At 46.9% G+C, this 21,596-nt stretch overlaps 1 protein-coding gene across 1 annotated transcript; it reads left to right on the forward strand.

The window, feature by feature from the left end:
• The first annotated feature begins 5,616 nt into the window (after positions 1-5,616).
• LOC125088880 (zinc finger protein 347-like) lies at positions 5,617-15,894 on the forward strand. The gene is given in 5 exon segments (XM_047710478.1): positions 5,617-5,665; positions 7,742-7,834; positions 9,682-9,808; positions 14,029-15,538; positions 15,540-15,894. Coding segments are annotated over 4 exon segments (1,791 nt in total). The 5' UTR covers positions 5,617-5,665; positions 7,742-7,819; the 3' UTR covers positions 15,679-15,894.
• Positions 15,895-21,596: the final 5,702 nt, after the last annotated feature.

Here is a 21,596-nt window from a genome sequence, read left to right on the forward strand (position 1 = left end):
TCACACCCGGCGCAGAGCAGGGCCCCCTCCCCTCTCTCTGGGTCAGGGGCTGCTGTCAGCCTCCAAGACGGAGGACCCAGAGCCTTGGTGATGCTGGATCCGCAGCGGAAGCACGTGGGGCACTTTAAGTGGTACTGAGGCTGAGTCCTGTCCTCCCCTCCGACCACTGCAGGGGGCAGCTCTGGGAGGGGCACCGGAGCTGTATCTGCAAAATGCCTCAGCAGTCCCGCGTGACCTGGGTGCGGCACACTCACAGCCCAGCACACCTCCCACCTTCTGGCTCTGCTCGCCCCTGGGCCCTGCTGTCATGAGTGTCCAGCCAGTGGAAGGGGAGGGAGCAGAGAGAAACAGGCAGAGCAGGTAAAAGGAACCAGAATTGAGGGTGAGGGAGTATGTGGACTGTTAAAGGGAGTGGAAGATGAAGGGACAGAAGCCAGAGAAGGTGTCACTGAGAGGTGATCTCAGAACCAAAGACCCAAGGAAAGAAGAGGTTTTGCCCCTTGCATGTGTGGGGCCAGAGACTTCTAGGCAGAAGGACACCCATGTGAAGACCCCGGGATGGTGGCATTCGGGGCTCCAGAAAGGACAGGGAGGCCTGTATGGCTGGAGCAAGGTGAGTGGAGGAGACAAAGAGCGGGTAAGATCAGAGTATTAAAGCGAGCAGATCAGAAAGTTCCAGAGCAGATCAGAATTCTTCACACTTTTTCTCCCATACCTCAGAAGACTTTTGGAAACCCTTATGTATTTTGAGTAAACATCTACTTTTTATTTCTTTTGTCCTAAGTTAAAACACTAATAAATAACAGCTTGTATACTTTGCAAATATGCCAGGATGCCCCCCTAGGCTGTAGGAAACACAGGGTCGCCCTATAAGCAGAGGCAGACTGCAGGAGACACTTGGAGGAGTTTGTGGGGTCATTGCTGGATATATTAAGGGGAAGATGCCAGGCTGTCATCCCAGCAGAGATGTCACAGGGCCCTGGTTTCGGGAGAGAGGTCTTGTGGTCTGGGTGGAGTGGTGCAAAGTGACGGTGTTCAGAGTTACAAGATGGAGTGACATGGAAAGGTAGGAGGTGGAGACAGAAGAGAAGGGGTTCAGAGAATAAGCCAAGGGGTGACTGGAAGATAGATTTGTTTAAAAAAAAAAAATACTGTGATGTGGAAACCCAAGAGAAAGTGCTTCAGGTCCCCAGTGACTCAGACATGGAGTGTCTCAGCAGCATGGTGGATATGAAAGTGAGGACTGGGGTGCCTGGGTGGCTCGGTTGGTTAAGCGTCTGCCTTTGGCAGCCAGTGTCCAACGTCTGGTCAATGCAGGAAAGAGAAACTTGTTCCTTTCCTCAAACTGGACGGGCCCCACATCCAGAGCTCTCTGCTGTAGATTTTTGTTCTGAGGGCAACAGGAAGCCAACGAAGGGATTAAAACCAGCGGATTCCTTCCAGGCTCTGTTTGTCCCTGTGCCGTCACCCACTGCCGGTTTTTCTGTCTCAGCACTACCCCTGTCTGCCACGGCTCCAATTCTTCTATTCTTCTCCCAGGGTCTCGGTCGGACGTATCTGCTCCTTGCTGCCCCACTCCTACCACCTGTTAAGGTGACTCTCGTCTAATGTGCTACCCTTCACCTCTCTGGAGATACGTTTTAATCTGGATTTCTCTATTCTCCCTCCACTTTCTCTGGTTCACTACACTCGTACTCTCTCTCCACGTCCGCCAGCTCTACACTTTATTCCTTTCTCACACACGTAGTCTTTCTCACTCTCTCTGGCTGTCCGCTCGCCCCACACCCTCACACAAGTATGGAATAAAGATGTTCTTTTCCTGGGAAGAAGCCTTACTTTTCTAGTAGGGCTTCGGGACCGCAAACACCATGACAAGCACAGCCAGTGGCATGCGGTTTGTGCGGAAGAAACCCTAAGGCGGCGAGTACAAAGGAGAGGACTGCCGGCTCCAGAGGTCGCGTAGGTGGAGGGGGCGTCAGGGGAGAGGGGACCCCAAGGCCATGGAGATGTGACGGCCGGTTCTGAACGAGCGCCTCCGCCCTGGGGGACAGGGAGGGAAGGCTCCACGCTCAGCGCGGCTGAGAGGAGCAGAGGCCGGAGCGTGGCGGGAGTCCCGGAGGATTTTTTCCGGCAAGAAGAAGATGAGGCAGGCGCTGTCTGCCTGGACGGAAGGCGGGCATCCGCCTCGGCGATTTTAACTCCAAACAGACGTGAACCCCTGGACCCGCAGTGGAGCCCCCAGGCCTGGAATGTCTGATGGTGCTGCCGGGAATCATCGGGCGCGGGACACGTGGGCGAAGAGGTTTTATCGTACGTGGCGATCCCGAACCCCGGGTGCTGAGGACCGGAGCCCGGGGGCGGGGGAAGGGTCCCGCAAAGACCAGGGTTGAACAAGAAAATCTGACACTGACTCACCTGACTATGCCCTTCGCTCCGCTTTCGCCTCTGCAGGACGCTGCGCGTGCGCGTCGCGTGATGGGCCGAGCCAGGGATGGTGGCCTGGACTGGACAGAAGGGGCGGGACCGACGTAAGGGCGGAATCTGCACTTCCGCCCAGCCTTCCGACGTTTCCTGCCTTTTCAAGCCCAAAGTAGTTCGGGGTCTCGGGCTGAACAGTCTCCTGGCTAATTTAAATTAATGTTTCACACAACGTGAGATTAGAATTGCGTCTTCTATTAGAAGCTGAGATGTTTTCCTGTTAAATTGGAACCGGTTTTACATTTTTTAAAAGAGATTTTATTTATTTATTTGACAGAAAGAGATCACAAGTGGGTAGAGAGGCGGGGGGTGGGGCGGGGGAGCAGGCTCCCCGCTGCGCAGAGAGCGGGATGTGGGGCTCCATCCCAGGACCCTGAGATCATGACCTGAGCTGAAAGCAGAGGCTTTAACCCACTGAGCCACCCAGGCGCCCCTGCATTGGAACCGGTTTAAGTAAAAGCTCAGGGGGTGGTGTTGGGGAATACAATTAAAAAAAAAAAAAAATCGTCTCACAAGCCAGCAGTCTTCTCCACAAAAGTAGTACAGGAAGAAAAACAGTTTCATTAGTGAATAAGCATTAAACCAGAATGTGATGTGCATCAGAGGCAGTCTTGAGAGACTGCAAAAATGAATCTCACCCTGTGAGAGAAGACAAGGCGATACGACGGATTACATACGTGTTCTCAAGAAAGATCATAACTACTCCTCGCGAAGACACGACAGCACCATTTGTCATACATGGTTCTTCCTGACATCACCAGATAAGCTGGTGGCCGTTTGTGTTAGCTGTGTTAGTTGTGTTAGTTGTGTTAGTTGGCTTTAACCAAAGGGAAAACAAACTTACATTATGACAGGAGGGAGTTTTGCCACTAGGAACAAGGCAACTGCTGAGTTAGGCAAGAATTGGGAGATAAAGAGATATCCCCTTTTATGTTTACATTTCAAAGAGATAGCTCCCAGATCCTTGAGCAAACATTCCTGAGTTACAGTGTTGGCAAGAGCCTGATTTAGCTTTTCTTTTTTTTTTTTTTTTTTTTTTTTTTTTTTTTTTTTTTTTTAAAAGACTTTATTTATTTATTTGACAGAGAGAGACCACAAGTAGACGGAGAGGCAGGCAGAGAGAGAGAGAAGCAGGCTTCTTGCTGAGCAGAGAGCCCGATGCGGGACTCGATCCCAGGACCCTGAGATCATGACCTGAGCCGAAGGCAGTGGCTTAACCCACTGAGCCACCCAGGCGCCCTAGCTTTTCAAAAACGTACAAACATTTCAAACAGGAAGACAAAGAACTTACAAGTTTTCTAAGGGAAATGATCTAAGAAAAGGGAGAAAGAGAAGTCTCTTCGCTTTTTCTTCCCCCAAGAGGGAAGAAAAGAAAAATATTCTCACATTTTTAAATGTGAAAAGAAAAATGTTCTCACATTTTTAGTTTACATTTTTCCTTACAGAAGCAACATGCATTCGTTTCATTAAAGCAATATTGTTTGACACCGCGATGTGCTCACATCTCAGGAACTGTGCTGGAAACTTCACATATCGTTTGTGAGTTAATTCTTGTAATACCCTGGGAGTTGGGTTTTAGATAACCATTTTCCTCAGGAGGATTTAGGTGCAGGGCTTTCCCTTTCTGGGGCCAGGTTCCCTGTGTCTCTTGTTTCCTTATGACTCTGATCGTTAAAATGCTCTTCATGTGACAGTAGCTCAATATACACAGAAGAAAAAAAGCAAAGGAGTGGTGGGGTTAGTGGGAGGGATTTTCTGATGGCTTGCTCATTTGTGCTCAGTCCTTTTTTTTTTTTTTTTTTTTTTTTAACATGCGGAGTGAGGAGCAGGTCCCCGGAGTTGGAGACATTGTGCTTGGCAGAATTCCCTTTCTCTTTTGGTTATAACCAAAAGAGAAAATTTTCACTTATCAGATTTTATTTTATTTTTCTTTTGGAGAGATAGCAAGAGAGGGAACACAAGCATGGGGGAGCTTCTCTCTAGAAGTAGGCTCCCCACTGAGCAGGGAGATCAATGGCTGTCTAGTACAGCCAGGCTCCCCAGTAAAATTTTTAAATAAAAGACATGGTTTCTAATTATCTTCAGTGTGACTGTAAAGTGAATTTAAAATTATATTTAGAAATTACGACTTAACCATATTGTGATGCCAACAGCGTTTATCTCAAATGCGTTTGAGTATAATTCATCTCAAGTGTGGAATGATACAAGTATAAAAACAGCGATGCAATTTAATCTTTTTTTAAGCTTTTTATTTTTATTTTTAAAGATTTTTTATTTATTTATTGGACAGACAGAGATCACAAGTAGGCAGAGAGGCAGGCAGAGAGAGGAGGAAGCAGGCTCCCTGCTGAGCAGAGAATGACCTGAGCCGAAGGCAGAGGCTTTAACCCACTGAACCACCCAGGCGCCCCAAAGTTACTGCTTTTTAAAAAGCAATAAATTATCACACGCCTTAGTCCTCCAAGTCCCACACCTCAGGTCTTGTCCCTGGGAAAGTCTCCGGAACACCACAGGGTTGAGTCACCGACTTAGAGGTGAATGGAAAGTAGAAACGGAAATGATGTTCTGGGCGCCCTAATGAGATTGCACATTCCGCCCAGGACGAATTTGAGTTTCACGTTCTAGTACGCACCGCCTAGGCCTATTCCAGTTTTTGGTTAAGTTGCAACAGTGTTCCAGAATTCGCCCACCGCCCACATCCACCTCGCTCCGAGGTCCCAGCTCCCAGATCTCGGAGCTGTTTCAGCTTCTCCGGCGGGACTTGCGCATTTTGACTTGAACCGTTTTCAGCTGTGAAGAGGGTAACATCTTACTCTCCAACAGAAGTGGCGTCCACAAAACTCTCAGCTTTTACTTTAAAACTGAAACATTAACTTGAAACAGAAAGCAATGCTGCTGCCCTGGAGAAGAAACAGGACTCAAGTATCACTAAACCCTAAAAACCTGGGAGCTACTCCCAGGTCCCGCCCCCGTGTCGGCCCCGCGCATCCTGGCCTCTCCCGGACCAACGCCTCGTCTCTATGGTTACCGGGGGCCCTTGAGGCCCCTCCTTCCGCCCCGCGCCGTCCCTACGCAGGCCTGGCTTTGCTCTGCGCCCCACCCGGGCCCCGCCTCTTCCCTCTGCGCGCGCGCAGTTGTCTGCAGACCCGGAAGCGGGTTTCGTGGAGCCGAGGCCAGTCTGTGGAGTGTGAGTTTCGTCTTTATTGTTTAAACCTGCGCCTCGCAGTGCCCCCCTCGTCTACCCCCGGGGTGTGGGGGCCGCTAAAATCCCTGCACCACCCCTTTCAGCCCCCCACCAAATTCAGACGCTTCCGTGGGAGGCCGGGGGCTTCCTTTTGGGTTTGAAATCCGCGAGGTGGGTGCGCGCGGATCTCGGCCCCTAGGGGGCAGCGCCGGCCGCCCCTCGGGAGAGGCCGGTCCTCACCTGGGCGGGGAGGTTCGGAGAACTCGGCCCTCCCCGGAGACGCTCGCGCTGCCCCTCACCTAGCGTCCCTCTCCGCCGGCTCCTCCGCTCCCCGGGCCTCCCCCCGTCAGTCCCCGCCTCTCCTCACTCTGTGTTGGGAGGTGACTAAAAAGGTACTGTCTTGAGACAGTGCACCCCGCCCCGGATAATATGCTCTTGTGGGAGGTGGGCCTCTTATCCCAACCCCGTCCTGAGTGAGAGGAATGCGGAGGAGCGGAGGGGCTGTCCACCTTAGAAGCACATGTCCCATCACTTTACTAGCAGAACGAGATTCGGGAAGAAGCAGAGGAATTGCGGTTTGGGACGTGCATGGCGTGCATAGGCTAGTCGGGAAAGGAAAGGAAGGTCAGCTTTCATTTTTAGGAGGAGATTGGGGAGGGTTGCTTTAAACAAAAGTTCATTGGAGAAGAACAAGAGTTGGAGGTGGTGGCGGTTTTCCAGTGGCAGCACGTGGTGCTTAGTGCATTTGTTGCTGGGGCAGGAGGGAGCTTCCTTTTTTTTTTTTCCTTACAAGCAGGAGATGAAATTCTCATAAAAAATACCCTCCCGTGTTAAAAATAACTCTTATCTCCCCTTTTCCTGCTGGTAAAGTAGGCTGCAGGGAGTGGTACTTGCCTGAGAGCTCCTGCCTACTCCGTTTTAAATGAGGTTTCCTTATTTATTTTCACAAGACCCACCTAGAGAATTATAGAAAAATGAACAAAGGAAAATGAGGGAGGACCACAAACAGATGGCAAAGTAGCAGCAGTGGGAGAAAAGAAGATTGAGAAATTTAGAGTAAGAAGGAAATCTCCAGGGAGATCATGGAAAACAAAATGTGGAGAGGGGCCCCCCTTTTTTTGAGAGGAGCTCTTGATGGGAGGGGAGCTCCGGTAACAAAGGGGAAGCCACTTCACAGGCAGTAAAGGGAAAGATTAAAAGAATTGGAATTGTGGCAGGGGCGACTGGGTGCCCAGTGGGTTAAACATCAAACTCTCTTGGTATCTCAAGTCATGATCTCCGTGTCGTGGGGTGGGGCCCCAAGTCAGGCTCTGGGTTTAGTGGGGAGTCGGCTCAGGATTCTCTCTCTCCCTCTGCATCCCCCATCCTATGAGCTCGCTTGCTGTCTAAAATAAATAAATAAATCTTTTCAAAAAAGAGTTGAAGTCATGGCCTGCATGTTCCTTCTAGCCCCTGCCCCTTCCAGATCTGGGCGCTGGCGACAGCAGGGCCCAGGGGCGAGCAGAGCCAGAAGGTGGGAGGTGTGCTGGGCTGTGAGTGTGCCCCACCCAGGTCACGCGGGACAAAATACTGAGGCATTTTGCAGATACAGCTCCGGTGTCCCTCCCAGAGATGCTCCCTGCAGTGGTCGGAGGGGAGGACAGGACTCAGCCTCAGTACCACTTAAAGTGCCCCACGTGCTTCCGCTGCGGATCCAGCATCACCAAGGCTCTGGGTCCTCCGTCTTGGAGGCTGACAGCAGCCCCTGACCCAGAGAGAGGGGAGGGGGCCCTGCTCTGCGCCGGGTGTGATCAGGGCGGGTCTGTGACCTGGAGGGGAGTGTCGGGTCCAGCCCAGGCCCCCACTGTTGCCGTGTGTTGTGGGGGGGCTTCACCCGGGCAGGAGCCAGTTCTGAAGAAAGGGGTGGGGACACTCGCTGGTTGGTGTCTGGAGGAAGTCACTGTCCCTGAGCCCCCTCCTGTGGCAGTGGGCAGCAGAGGACTGTCGTTTCCACACGGAGAGGGCTTCCTGTGTGCTGTTGGGGTACAGGAAGGACGTCGGTTGATTCTAAGCATTCAACTGCAGCTTCTTGACCCCTAGGATTGAATTCTCAAGGCTGATCTTGTCTGAGAGAGCAGCAGCGTGGACGAGGAGGAAGAGGAAAGGAAGGAGTCTGGAATGGCTGGCTGTCAGGTAGTCATATTCTGGGCTGACTTTCTGTCTCTCATTCCTGCTGCGCCCTTGAAGGACTCGCTCACCTTCTCTGACCCTGAAGTGTCCCGCTGAGTCGTGTCTGTGCACACTCCCCCAGGCCTTCCCTCAGTCCGTCTCCCTCCACTCAGATTCCATCTCCTTGTCCCCCAGAGACGTGGAGCCTGTGAGGGGGCCCCTTTGTGTCCTGGAGAGCTGACTCCTTATTTCAGTATGTTTGAGCGTGTGTATATGTGTGTGTGCATGTGTAGACGCGCAAGTCCCTAGTTTTTGAAAAGACATTATCATTATTTCATAGATAAGTCATTAATTGTTGAAGTGAAATCTTAAGCATTTTCCACAGCTGTACATTTTTCCTACACTAACACGAGTTAAACAGTATGAGAAGAGTGACGTGTGCACGTATGATGACCTTTTATGCATCTCCACGTTGTTGGCCTTGAACTTGTTTCAGGTCATGTCAGGGAGCCCTCTCTCAGTCTACTCTTGACGCTGTCTGGTGATAGGTTCACTTGGTCAGGTTCAGTTCCAAAGCCTAACATCTGGACTCAGGAGCTTATTCTGCCATTTCTTAGCATTTGACCTTGGGCAGGTTTCGGGGAATGTGCGTGACGCGGGTGTCTCCTCAGGAAGGCGGGAACAGATCTGTCTTCAGTGAGTGATGTTGTTATAGTTTGTGCGTGTGAAGCATTTAGCACAATGCCTGCCACCCGGGAAGCATTCAAGAGCTTCTGTTCTTTTTTTTTTTTTTTTTTTTAAAGATTTTATTTATTTATTTGACAGAGAGAAATCACAAGTAGGCAGAGAGGCAGGCAGAGAGAGAGGAGGAAGCAGGCTCCCTGCTGAGCAGAAAGCCCGATGTGGGGCTCGAACCCAGGACCTGGGATCATGACCTGAGCCGAAGGCAGCGGCCTAACCCACTGAGCCACCCAGGCGCCCCAAGAGCTTCTGTTCTTTGCTGTTGCTATCATGATCCCAGTTTTTAGATTCTGGCCTTTCTCCAAAGTCATTGTGGACACTGTCCTCTCTGAAGATAACACTTGTGCTCTAGCTCATCTGGATACTGAGTATATCTAAAACACGATATATAACATTTCTTTTTTTTTTATTAACATATAACGTATTATCTGCCCCAGGGGTACAGGGCTGTGAATCATCAGGCGTACATACTTCACAACACTCACCCTAGCACACACCCTCCCCAACGTCCATAGCCTAAATAACACTTCTTGTAGGTAGCCCTGTATTGATTGTCTATTTTTTTTTAAAGATTTTATTTATTTGATAGAGATTACAAGTAGTCAGAGAGGCAGGCAGAGAGAGAGAGAGGAGGAAGCAGGCTCCCTGCTGAGCAGAGAGCCCGATGTGGGGCTCGATCCCAGGACCCTGAGATCATGACCTGAGCTGAAGGCAGAGGCAATCAGGCGCCCCTGATTGTCTATTTTTTTTAAGTTTGTTTATTTTTTTCCTAGTAATCGCTACACCCAGAGTGGGACTCAAACTCACAACCCCAAGATTAAGATTCACATGCTCCTCCAGCAGAACCAGCCAGGCACCCCTGATTTCCTATTTTTATATTTCTTCTATTGTCCACAGAAATGAAAAAAAAAGCCAAAAAGCCATCCTGAGAGGCCATCCTAACCTCTTATGGAAAATATATTAGGCCAAAATAAGGGACACAGAACTTGTTGAGAAGTACCTTCCATGGACCTATAAGAACACCCACTTCATCTGAATCTCTCTCTACGCATCTCTCCTCTTCTCATTTTATATGAAGGTAAGAACTCTCCCCACAGCTCCTTGGTGAGATGTTTGTGTTCTCTTTTCAGGGATGGTTGACCTTCAGGGATGTGGCCATCGAATTCTCTCGGGAGGAGTGGGAATGCCTGGACCCTACCCAGAGGGCCTTGTACAGGGACGTGATGGTGGAGAACTACTGGAACCTGGTCTCCCTGGGTGAGGAAAATGTCCCTCCAGAAGTCGGGGTCTGCCCTTGGGTATCTTTGTATTTTCCCTTGTTTGCCTCCTGGGAGCCCCTGCCCTGCTTGACTGAGATCGAAGCCCTGTTGACTCAGAAATGAATGGGGCTTCTGGACTTTTCATTTATACTTTCTTCCGATGATCCGCGCACTTCATCAGGCGTGGTTCCAGAGCTCAAGTGTGCATAAAGCCTTAGGAAAAACAAAATATCCAGTTCCATTTTTCTACCTCTGTGCTCTTGATTCCATAGTTCTCAGAAGATAGCGAGATATTCATATAAACTGTGCTCCAACTCAGAGCAGGCAGTGGGCGGATGAATTTTTGAACCCGTTTTTCGGCTTTACTGACAAAATTATATTTAACATGTACCCCACGATGATTTGAAATACACATACATCGTGAAAGGATTTCCATAGTCAAGTTAATTAAGACCTATTACCTCACTTGTTTTCTTTCTTTCTTTACTCTTTTGGTAAGTACACCTAAGCTCTATTCTCTGAGCAGTTTCCAATTACACAATATTATCAACTGTAGTCGCCATGTTGTGCATTAGTTCCTCAGACCTTATTCCATGTAGCTGAAACTCTGTCCCTTTCCATTTCCCCTCGGCCTCGCCCTCAGCAGCCACCCACCCTCCCTTATGTCTAAACATGGTTTCTTCCACTGTCGTCACATCCCCCCATGTTAAATGTCTTCCGTTTTTGCCCGACATCCATACCATAATTCCAAGAGTTAAGAAGGGGACAGTGTGATGCTATTTGCCTCATCATTTTCTTCTTTTATTCCGAGGCGGGAATTCTAACTGCCCTGGTACACTTATCTTCCCGCAGATTGGCAAGTTCAGCCCCTTGTCCCATGTGCTCTTTCCCTCGTGCCATCCACCGCTGACCTTCCTTCTGGCCTTTCCTTACACGGTACCTCGACTGGGATGGACCGCACTGTCGCTTATTAGCATATTAATTTTGTACTCTTGAACAGCCTCATTCCCACAGGAGCCCCTCACCAGCCACACTGCTCTCAGTGTAAGGAGCGGTCCCGGTTTATTCACTGTATCGCTGTTCCCGGACACTACGGCAATCCATAAGTGCAGGGGGTGATGAGGCACTCAGCATGGCTGAGTAATACTGTTGGCAACACAACACAGCTCTGGAGCTCCCGATCTTGGCTGTGACGTGTAGGCAGTCGTGCATAAGAACCCATTGTCTGAACCCACAGGCCCAGGTCAATCGTGTTGCTCTAACTTACTTTCTCTATAAATAGGTAGGGGTTAGAAACACAAACTCCATGTGCCTACTGGCGCTATTTAAATAACAGTGAAAATCTGGGGGCTCCTGGGTGGCTCAGTCAGTTAAGCATCTAACTCTTGATTTTGGCTCAGGCATTGATCTCAAGGTGATGAGTTCAAGCTCTGCAATGGGCTGCACGTTGGGCATGGAGCCTGCTTTTAAAAAAGAAAAAATGGGGGACGCCTGGGTGGCTCAGTTGGTTAAGCGGCTGCCTTCGGCTCAGGTCATGATCCCAGCGTCCTGGGATCGAGTCCCACATCGGGCTCCTTGCTTGGCGGGGAGCCTGCTTCTCCCTCTGCCTCTGCCTGCCATTCTGTCTGCCTGTGCTCGCTCGCTCTCCTCTCTCTCTGACAAATAAATAAAATCTTTAAAAAAAAAAAAAAGAAAGAAAGAAAAAATGGTAATTTACTTAAAAGCTTTTTTTTTTAAAGTTTTTTTTTTAATTTGACAGACAGGGATCACAAGTAGACAGAGGGGCAGGCAGAAAGAGAGAAAGGGAGGGGCGCCTGGGTGGCTCAGTGGGTTGAGCCTCTGCCTTCGGCTCAGGTCATGATCCCAGGGTCCTGGGATCGAGCCCCGCATCGGGCTCTCTGCTCAGCATGAAGCCTGCTTCCTCCTCTCTCTCTCTCTGCCTGCCTCTCTGCCTACTTGTGATCTCTCTCTCTCTCTCTGTCAAGATAATAAATAAAAAAAAAAAAAAAAGAGAGAGAGAAAGGGGGACGCAGACTCCCTGCTGAGCAGAGAGCCCGATACGGGGCTCGATCCCAGGACCCTGAGATGATGACCTGAGCCAAGGCAGAGGCTTTAACCCACTGAACCACCAGGCGCCCTTTTTTTTTTTTTTTTAAGATTTTATTTATTTACTTGAGAGAGAGCGCATGCACACGAGTGGCAGGAGGGGCAAAGGAAGAGGGAGAAGCAGACCCCCCACAGGGAGCCTCACAAAGATGTGGGGCTCGATCCTAGGACCCCAGGATCATGACCTGAGCCGAAGACAGACACTTAACTGATTGAGCCACCCAGGCGCCACTTATTTCAAGGCTTTTAACCGTGTCAGCACCATTAGAAGGTTTAGAATATTACACGTTTTATAGTAAAGTCTCAGAGATTCTTTTGGTTAGTAAGATAGAGCAACCTTCCGTCACAATTTTAATCAGTTGGCCTTTTGCTTATGTCTTGGCTCAGCCTGCCATCCCAAGTACCGTAAACCAGGTGGCTTAAGTGACAGAAATTTACTTCTCGCAGTGCTGGAGGCTGGCAAGTCCAGAATCTTAGTGCTGATTAGTTCAGTTCGTGATGGCACACGCTCTCTCTGGTCTAGAACACAGTATTCTTGCTGTGTTTTTGCGTGAGGGCAAGAGTGAGAGGCAGCAAGTACTCAGACGTCTTCTGGCACCTCTCATCCCGTTCCTGGTACTCCACCCTCGTGACCTGCCAGAGACCTCCTCCTCGGACAGCATCATACTGGGGTGGACACAGACTTTCAGACCACGCAGCCTACTTCACATTTTGTAGGGTTTCATTCTGCAATTTTGTTCAGACAGTGTTTGATCTGGCCTTAGTTAAGAAGGTTTTCATGCACAAGCTCTTTATTACATATACTTTGTGGCCGATGACCTAGAAAATTAAAGAACATTGTGTAGATAGGGAATTGCTCTGTTGCTTGGCTGTTCTCTAGAATCACAGTTGTGATTTATGGGGTGCCTGGCTGGCTCAGTTGGTGGAGCCTCTGACTCTTGATCTCCGGGTCATGAGTTTGAGCCCCACGTTGAGTATAAGAGATTACTTTTAAAAAGTCACAATTTTGATTTCTGGCTTCTTTCCCCAATTATTATTCTTTTCTAAGATTTTGTTTATTTATTTGACAGAGTGAGATACAGGCGAGAGAGGAAACGCAAGCAGAGGGGGAGTGGGAGAGAGAGAGAAGCAGGCCTCCTGCTGAGCAGTCAGCCCCACTCGGGGCTCCCAGGACCTTGGGATCATGACCTGAGCTGAAGGCAGACACTTAACGACTGAGCCAACCAGGCGCCCCAATTATTATTCTTTATAATGTTAAGTATTTCTCTGACTTGAGACTTCAAAAGAGAGTGGTCTTAACACAAATTCCCGTTCTCGTATTATGTGCTGGTTCTAGAATAGAAGCCCTTGTTTTTTTTTGAGAGAGAGTTGTTAAGAACTCCACAAACTGTAATTTTGTGTAATTGTGGTTATTTATTATTTCTGTCCTGGTTTCATTGTAGGTTACTAGAATGTTTTATGAATTGTCAGTTGTCGTGATTTATTTTTCCAAATATATAATGCAGTATAACTGATTGGTCAGTATTGCAAAATGGCCATTCCCAATGAATATAATTTTATAATCAGTATTATTCAGAAAAATATTTTTATAACTTTGATTAAATTCTTCCTCATTTCCCCAGTGCTGCTCTGGTTTTCTAACTGAAAATTGCCATTGACTAGATTACTCATCAGATAAGTTTCTTCTGGATCATTTAGCGTTAGAGTATATCATATTGTACTTTAGCATTAATACCCAATAAATATGCAGTAAGTATGTATGGTATTTTTATCTCTTCAGATAGGAAACAGCTATATATTTTCTGTGAAGTGGTATGTGATTGGGGGCCATGATATCCCTTCTGTCAGGGCTAACATAAGTTTGCACACTGATTTTTCTTTTTCTTTCTGCCATTGATTATTTAAAGTAGGCTTCTCTAAAAGTAAATTGAATTACATATAAGTACCTTTTTATCTTAAAGAATTCAGTTCCTTTTGTGTTCCTAAAAAATTGAAGATCATGGTTCCTCTTCATAACCGATCAAAATATGTAGTACTTTTGGTATAATTTGTTTTTCAGTATGAAATTTTTCTGGAATTAATGGGAAACCTATGGTTCTTTATGTCTTGTAGCCATCTCTCCCAAATGTATGATCCAGGAATTACCACCCAAAGAGAACAGTAATACAGGGGAACTATCGCAGACAGTTAAATTGGAAAGACATAAAAGCTGTGACACTGAGGATTATGCCTTTAGAGCAGTCCAGAAAAATATTCATGACTTTGAGCATCAGTGGAGAGACGGTGAAAGAAATTACAAAGCCATGCTTGTGACCCTTAACAAAAATCTCATCGGTGGAAAGGATCTCTATGGTAGAAGAGATGCAGGAAATAAGCCAACTGAAACCAGGTTTGGACTAAGCTTTCAGTCACATCTGGCTGGAGTGCAGATACTTCAGACCAAAGGGAAAATTTTTGAATGTTACCAAGTTGAGAATTCTGTCAACAATGGTTCTTCAGTTTCACTGCGTCCCAGGATTCTTCCTAGTGTCCACACCAACATTTCTAATGAACACGGGCATGATATCTTGCATTCTTCATTACTCACACAAGACCAGAAAGCACACATTAGGGAAGAACCTTACAAACGTGATGAATGTGACAAAGCAGTTAATCCCAGTTCACACCTCACTAGACATCAGATCATCCGTCCAGGAGAGAAACCATATAAATGTGACGTATGTGGGAAGGTCTTCAGTCACAACTCCCACCTCGCATGTCATCGAAGAATTCACACCGGAGAGAAACCTTACAAATGCACTGAGTGTGGCAAGGTCTTCAGTCGCAATTCACACCTTGTACGTCATCACAGAATTCATACTGGAGAGAAACCTTACCACTGCAATGAGTGTGGCAAAGCCTTTAGTGAGTGTTCAAGCCTTACTAACCATCAGGTAATCCATACTGGAGAGAAACCTTACAAGTGCAACGAATGTTGTAAGGTCTTCAGTCAGAGTTCAGGCCTTGCAAGCCATCGCAGAATTCATACTGGAGAGAAACCTTACAAATGTAATGAGTGTGGCAAAGCCTTTACGTATAGCTCACAACTCACTAACCACCAGGTAATCCATACTGGTGTGAAGCCTTACAAATGTACCGAGTGTGGCAAAGCCTTTAATCAGAGCTCTCATCTCACTAGACATCAAATAATCCACACAGGGGAGAAACATTATAAGTGTGACGAATGTGGGAAGGTCTTCAGTTACGACTCACACCTTGCACGTCATCGCAGGATTCATTCCGGAGAGAAGCCTTACCAGTGTAGCGAGTGTGGCAGAGCCTTTAGTATGTACTCAAGCCTTACTTACCACCAGGTAATCCATACTAGAGAGAAACCTTACAAATGTAATGAATGCGGCAAGGTCTTCAGTCAGAGTTCGAGCCTTCCTAGTCATCGGAGAATTCATACTGGCGAAAAACCATACACATGTACCCAGTGTGGCCGATCTTTTATTCAGCGCTCAAACCTCACTAGACATCAGATGATTCATACTGGAGAGAAACCATATAAATGTAATGTGTGTGGGAAGGTCTTCAGTCAAAATTCGAGCCTTGTGAGTCATCAGAGAATTCATACTGGGGAGTTACAAAGGTAGTGAGTGTGACAAAGCCTTTATGGTCAGGTTCAAGCATGAATTGGCCTTAGAGAGTCCACACGAAAGAGAAGTCATAGAAATGCAGCGTATGGGGCAGAAGACTTACACAGGCTTCCCAGCTCCCTAGACATCGGGATACCCATCTCTGATGAACCCACATTAAGATAAGTGCACGCTAAGGCTTTTGCCTGTGGATCGAAGCTACAGAACATCACAGGCCTCATACTGGAGAGCACCCTTGCAAGTGCAATGAATCTCAAGGCTTTCTGTCCAACATCCATGCCTTTGGTGTCCTGACCGTATTTATAGCAAAGAGAAACCTGCAGATTTACTGAACATCTAAAGGCCTTTATTTTTTTTTTTATTTTTTTTTTAAAGATTTTATTTATTTATTTGACAGAGAGAGATCACAAGCAGGCAGAGAGGCAGGCAGAGAGAGAGGAGGAAGCAGGCTCCCTGCCGAGCAGAGAGCCCGATGCGGGACTCGATCCCAGGACCCTGAGATCATGACCTGAGCCGAAGGCAGCGGCTTAACCCACTGAGCCACCCAGGCGCCCATCTAAAGGCCTTTAAAGCAACAGTGTGTCCTCGGGGTTCACCAGTTCGTCATAGAACAAAATAATTCATGATAGGAAGAAGTCTTACAAATGTAATGAATATTTTTATATTTCTTCCATGACTTTCACAACAGAATCCACGTTAGAGAATTCTTACAAGGAATAAGATAACTAAGTCTCAAGTTCTCTAAATTTAACCTGAGATAGTACATACTGCAGAATGATTTTTTTTTTAAATACTTAAAGCATACCATGCAATAATTTAAAGCCAAAATGTGGTAAAACTCTAGGTGGAAAAAAAAGATACATAGAGATATAGCAAAGGTATCTAGAGCCTGAATATACTATACTATGGTTTCTTTTCTAAATCGTTTCTAGTTTAAAGTATTGTTTTACACTTCACATTTAAAGCTGTGATCATTTTTGAGCTAATATTTGTACAGGTGTGAAGTTTTTGCAGAGATTTTTTTTGGCGGGGGGGTATGGAAATCAACTGGTCCAGCATCTTTTCTCCTTTTTTTTTTTTTTTTTTAAACTCTCTTTTCATTCACTTTCCTTGGTACCTTTGTCCAAGCTCAGTTGGAAGTACTTGCGTTGGACCATTTCTGGGTCCCCTCTTCTTTTCCATTGATCTGTGTGTCTCTTACTCCACAAATATAATGTGGTCTTGATTACGTTTCACTGTATTAGAAATCTAGAATGAGTGATTGTGACCACTGTATTCTTCCTTTTCAGATGTTTTAGCTATTCTAGTTCCTTTGCCTTTCCTTATAACTTTTAGAATAATCTTGTTTGTATCTACAAAATATCTTGATGGAAGTTCTGTTAAACCTGTGTATCAATTTGCAGTCATTTGACATCGTTTCTATATTGTATCTTCCAATAAATGGCTGTGGTATGTCTGTTTGTGTGAGCTTTTATAGTTTTTGGGGATCGAAATCCCATCAGTGTTTTGTTAAATTAACATGTTTGTACTTTTTCCTTTTCGAGCAGTCATACATATTGTATTTTTTATTTCAGTCTCCATGTGTTAATTGCTACTGCATTTGAAGTAAGATGGATTTTTTAAAAATATATTTATTTATTTAGAGAGAGAATGAGTGCAGGGAGGGGCAAAAAGTGGGGAAGAGGGGGCGCCTGGGTGGCTCAGTGGGTTAAGCCGCTGCCTTCAGCTCGGGTCATGATCCCGGGGTCCTGGGATCGAGCCCCACGTCGGGCTCTCTGCTCAGCGGGGAGCCTGCTTCTTCCTCTCTCTCTCTCTGCCTGCCTCTCCGCCTACTTGTGATATCTCTCTCTCTGTCAAAAAAAAAAAAAAAGTGGGGAAGAGAGAATCTCAACAACACTCTGCGCTGAGCACGGGGCTCGATCTCACGACCCTGAGATCGTGACCTGAGCCAAAATCAAAAGTCAGACACTTACCCGACTGAGCTACCCAGGCACCCCAAGATGGATTTTGTAAAATGTTGATCTTGTGTCCTCGAAATTTACTCACCTCCCAGGGCTCCTGGCTGGCTCAGTCGGAAGAGCGTGCAATGCTCGATCTTTGGGTCATGAGTTCAAGCCCCATATTGGGTGTAGAGATTACTAGAACCAAAAACAAACTTAGACAATTTACTAATCTCACTTGCTGCAGAGATTTGTAGGTTCCTCGGGCTTTTCTATGTCTACTACTTCATTAGTTTCCTAATGCAGCTGTAGGAAATTACCGAAAACTAAATGCACTAAAACAATAAAGTTTATTCTGTTACACTACTCAGTGTAAGACATCTGAAGTGGATTCACAGCACTATTAACCTTGGTATTCCACAAGGAGTAGGTTTCCTTGCTCTTTCCAAGTTCCGGAGACTGCGCATATGCTTTGCCTCGTGGCCCACTGCCTCCAAGGTGGCATCTTGGTACTGTCCATCCTGATTCAGAGCAACAACTTCTCTGTCTCCAACTCCACTGGCATCCTTCTCACACCCTCCTAATCACATCACGTCTATCACATAATCCAGGATCATCTCCCATCTCAAGATCCTTAACTAGGACACATTTGCTAACTCCCTTTTTTTTTTTTTTTAAGATTTTATTTATTTATTTGACAGAGAGAGATCACAAGTAGGCAGAGAGGCAGGCAGAGAGAGAGGAAGGGAAGCAGGCTCCCTGCTGAGCAGAGAGCCCGACGCGGGACTCGATTCCAGGACCCTGAGATCACGACCCCAGCCGAAGGCAGCAGCTTAACCCACTGAGCCACCCAGGCACCCGCGAACTCCCTTTTGACATAGAATGTAACCCTGGCTGGTTATCGGGATGAGGCTGTGCCTATCCTGTGTGTGTGTGTTTGGGGGTGGGGGGTGCTGCTGCAAATACAGTACCTTCTGTCGATGGGTAAACTGTTAACAGCGCCTTTCTGGCCTCCATCACTTTTCTGTCCTTAATTTCATGGGCTATCATCTTACACTATGTTGACCAGCAGTGGTAACAGAGGACATCATTGCCTTATCCCCAGACTTTGTGGGGGAAATAGTCATGTTTGCTGTATAGGAAGGTTTTTTAACTGTTCTTTAGTGAGCCGAGGAAGTTTCCCTCTGTGGGTTGTATCCTTTGAATGTTAACACCCTATCAGTTACATAGTTTGCAGGTATTTTCTCCCATTCTATAGATAGCATTTTCACTCTTGGTGGATTCTTCTGGTGTGCATAAGCTTTTTTAAAAGAATTTTTAGGGGCTCCTGGGTGGCTCAGTGGGTTAAGCAGCTGCCTTCAGCTCAGGTCATGATCCTAAGGTCCTGGGATCCAGCCCTGCATCGGGCTCCCTGCTTGGTGGAGAGCCTGCTTCTGCCTCTGCCTGCTGCTCTGCCTACTTGTGCTCTCTGTCTCTCTGTCAAATAAATAAAATCTTAAAAAAATAAGAATTTTTTAAAATTTTATTTATTAGAACATGAAAGAGAAAGCACAAATAGGGAGACGGAGAAGTAGACTCCCCACTGAGCAGGGAGCCCGACGTGGGGCTTGATCTGAGGACCCTGGGATCATGGCCTTAGCTGAAGGCAGACACTTAAATGACTGAGCCAGGCGCCCCTGTGCAGAAGCATTGTCGTTTTTTTGTTTTTGTTTTTTTTTAAAGATTTTATTTATTTATTTGACAGAGAGAAATCACAAGTAGGCAGAGAGGCAGGCAGAGAGAGAGAGGAGGAAGCAGGCCTCCCGCCGAACAGAAAGCCCGATGTGGGGCTCGAACCCAGGACCTGGGATCATGACCCGATCCGAAGGCAGCGGCTTAACCCACTGAGCCACCCAGGAGCCCCGAAGCGTTGTCGTTTGATGTGGTCACACCTGTTTGTTTTAGCTTTTTTTCCCCCCTGTGCTTTTGGTGTCAAATTCAAAAACCATTCCACAGGCCAATGTCAAGAAACTTTTCCAGTTTTCTCTAGGAGTTTTACAAATTCAAGCCTTAGACTTTATGTTTTTGATACTTTTTTTTAGTTGGTTTTATGTATGATGTGAGATAAAGGTCCACTTTCAACTTCTGTGTGTGGATGGAGATCGCTTTCCCCAGCACCATGTACTGAAGGGACTGTCCTTTCCCCAGTGTGTGTTTTGGCACCAGTTTTGCACCTCAGGTGGCTGTAAATATATGAGATTATTTCTCCTCTGTCTAGCTGGGGTCTTGCAGGGTCTGATAGAGAATCAGTCCAGCTTCCCTCTAAAATAGCCTCTTCGGGAATTGGGCTCTCTCACCCCTCCTCTTTGCCTCATCCTCATGTTCTTTCTCAGAACTGCTTAGAGGAGAATGGGGCTGCAGAGGGGGGAGCTCCTACCTGTTAATTTCCAGATGCCCAGATGCAAATAAAGGGGTGCAGAGGACTTAAAATTCGGTAAGTGAATTTATAGTTTTTGTTGCTTTTGTTGTTAAAAACCTGCGTTTTGGGGGTCCCTGGGTGGCTCGGGCTAGTGCTGTCTCACTCTCTGTGAAATAAAAAAAATAAATAAATGAAAATAAAAATAAACCCTGTTTCAAGAGTTCTTTTTTTTTTTTTAAGATTTTTATTTGAGGGGCGCCTGAGTGGCTCAGTGGGTTAAGCCTCTGCCTTTGGCTCAGGTCATGATCCCAGGGTCCTGGGATCGAGCCCCGCATCGGGCTCTCTGCTCGGTGGAGAGCCTGGTTCCTCCTCTATCTCTGCCTGCCTCTCTGCCTACTTGTGATCTCTGTCTGTCAAATAAATAAATAAAATATTTTTTAAAAAAAGATTTTTATTTGAGAGAGAGTGAGCGAGCACGAGCAGTGGGGAGGGCAGAAGCAGAGGGAAAAGCAGACTCCCTGCTAAGCAGGGAGCTTGATGCGAGACTCAATCCCAGGACCCCAGGATCGTGACCTGAGCTGAAGACAGATGCTTAACCGGCCCAGCCACCCAGGCGCCCTCAAGAGTCCTTGGATCACCAAGTCTTCCATTCCTAGGGGATCTTCTGGTTGCTCCTCATGTCAAGGACAAAGTCTTGAATGCAAGTGAACAAGCCATCAGGAAATTCCCTTGGCACCATTTCTACTTCCTCTTATATTTGTTTGTTTTTTTAAGATTTTATTTATTCATTTGACAGAGATCACAAGTAGGCAGAGAGAAAGGGAAGCAAGCTCCCCACTGAGCAGAGAGCCCGATGTGGGGCTTGATCCCAGGACCCTGAGATCATGACTTGAGCTGAAGGCAGAGGCTTAACCCACTGAGCCACCCAGATGTTCCGTTCATTTGTTTTTTAAGTAATCCCTAAGCCTAACATGGGGCTTGAAATCATGACCCCAAGATCAAGTTGCGTGTTCTACCAACTGAGCAAGCCAGGTCCCTCTCTTCAAGTAGATTTTAGCTGCCAATGTACAGAACATCACTTGTAATCATCAACGATAGGATGAGCTGTTCCACACACAACACTTCTGAGACCAAATATGTGGGGTTTTCTCTGCACCAACCAATTCTCCAGCTCTCCGGACACCAACTGTGGGTCCTATAATTCAATTCTGAAACCAACTGCTTGGCATTAGCACAGACCCAGGGATTAACGACTCAGTCTCCCAACGCTGCGTCCACTTCAGATGCCAATTCCAAGTTCTGGGCCTCCTGCATTTCCAACGCAGTGGCTGTATGTGGCTACAAATTCCAGTATATTCTTGAGGTAGAAGTGGCGATACACAGGGATCGTTTCTCAATTCTTTATTTCTTTCTTAAGGGAAATGCCTCTAACATTCAGCCATTAACATAAAGTTCCGTATTCATTGTAGGTGAGAACTGTGGGTCAGATTAACTTTCCTTCTTGTCCTATGTGCTGAGCATACATTCCTATTTTAAATATAATAGAGCTTGAAATGCTTAAAGTCCTTTCCTGAAGATGTTAGCGTAAGGGAGAAATGTAATCATATCACAGCAAGGTGTATAACATCACGAAATACTAAAATACAGGCATGCCTAGAGTAAAGCCTGTGCAGTCATATTGTATATTTTAATGATTCATTTTTG

Source organism: Lutra lutra, chromosome 17, assembly GCF_902655055.1.
Source record: "Lutra lutra chromosome 17, mLutLut1.2, whole genome shotgun sequence".
Lineage (NCBI taxonomy): Eukaryota > Metazoa > Chordata > Mammalia > Carnivora > Mustelidae > Lutra > Lutra lutra.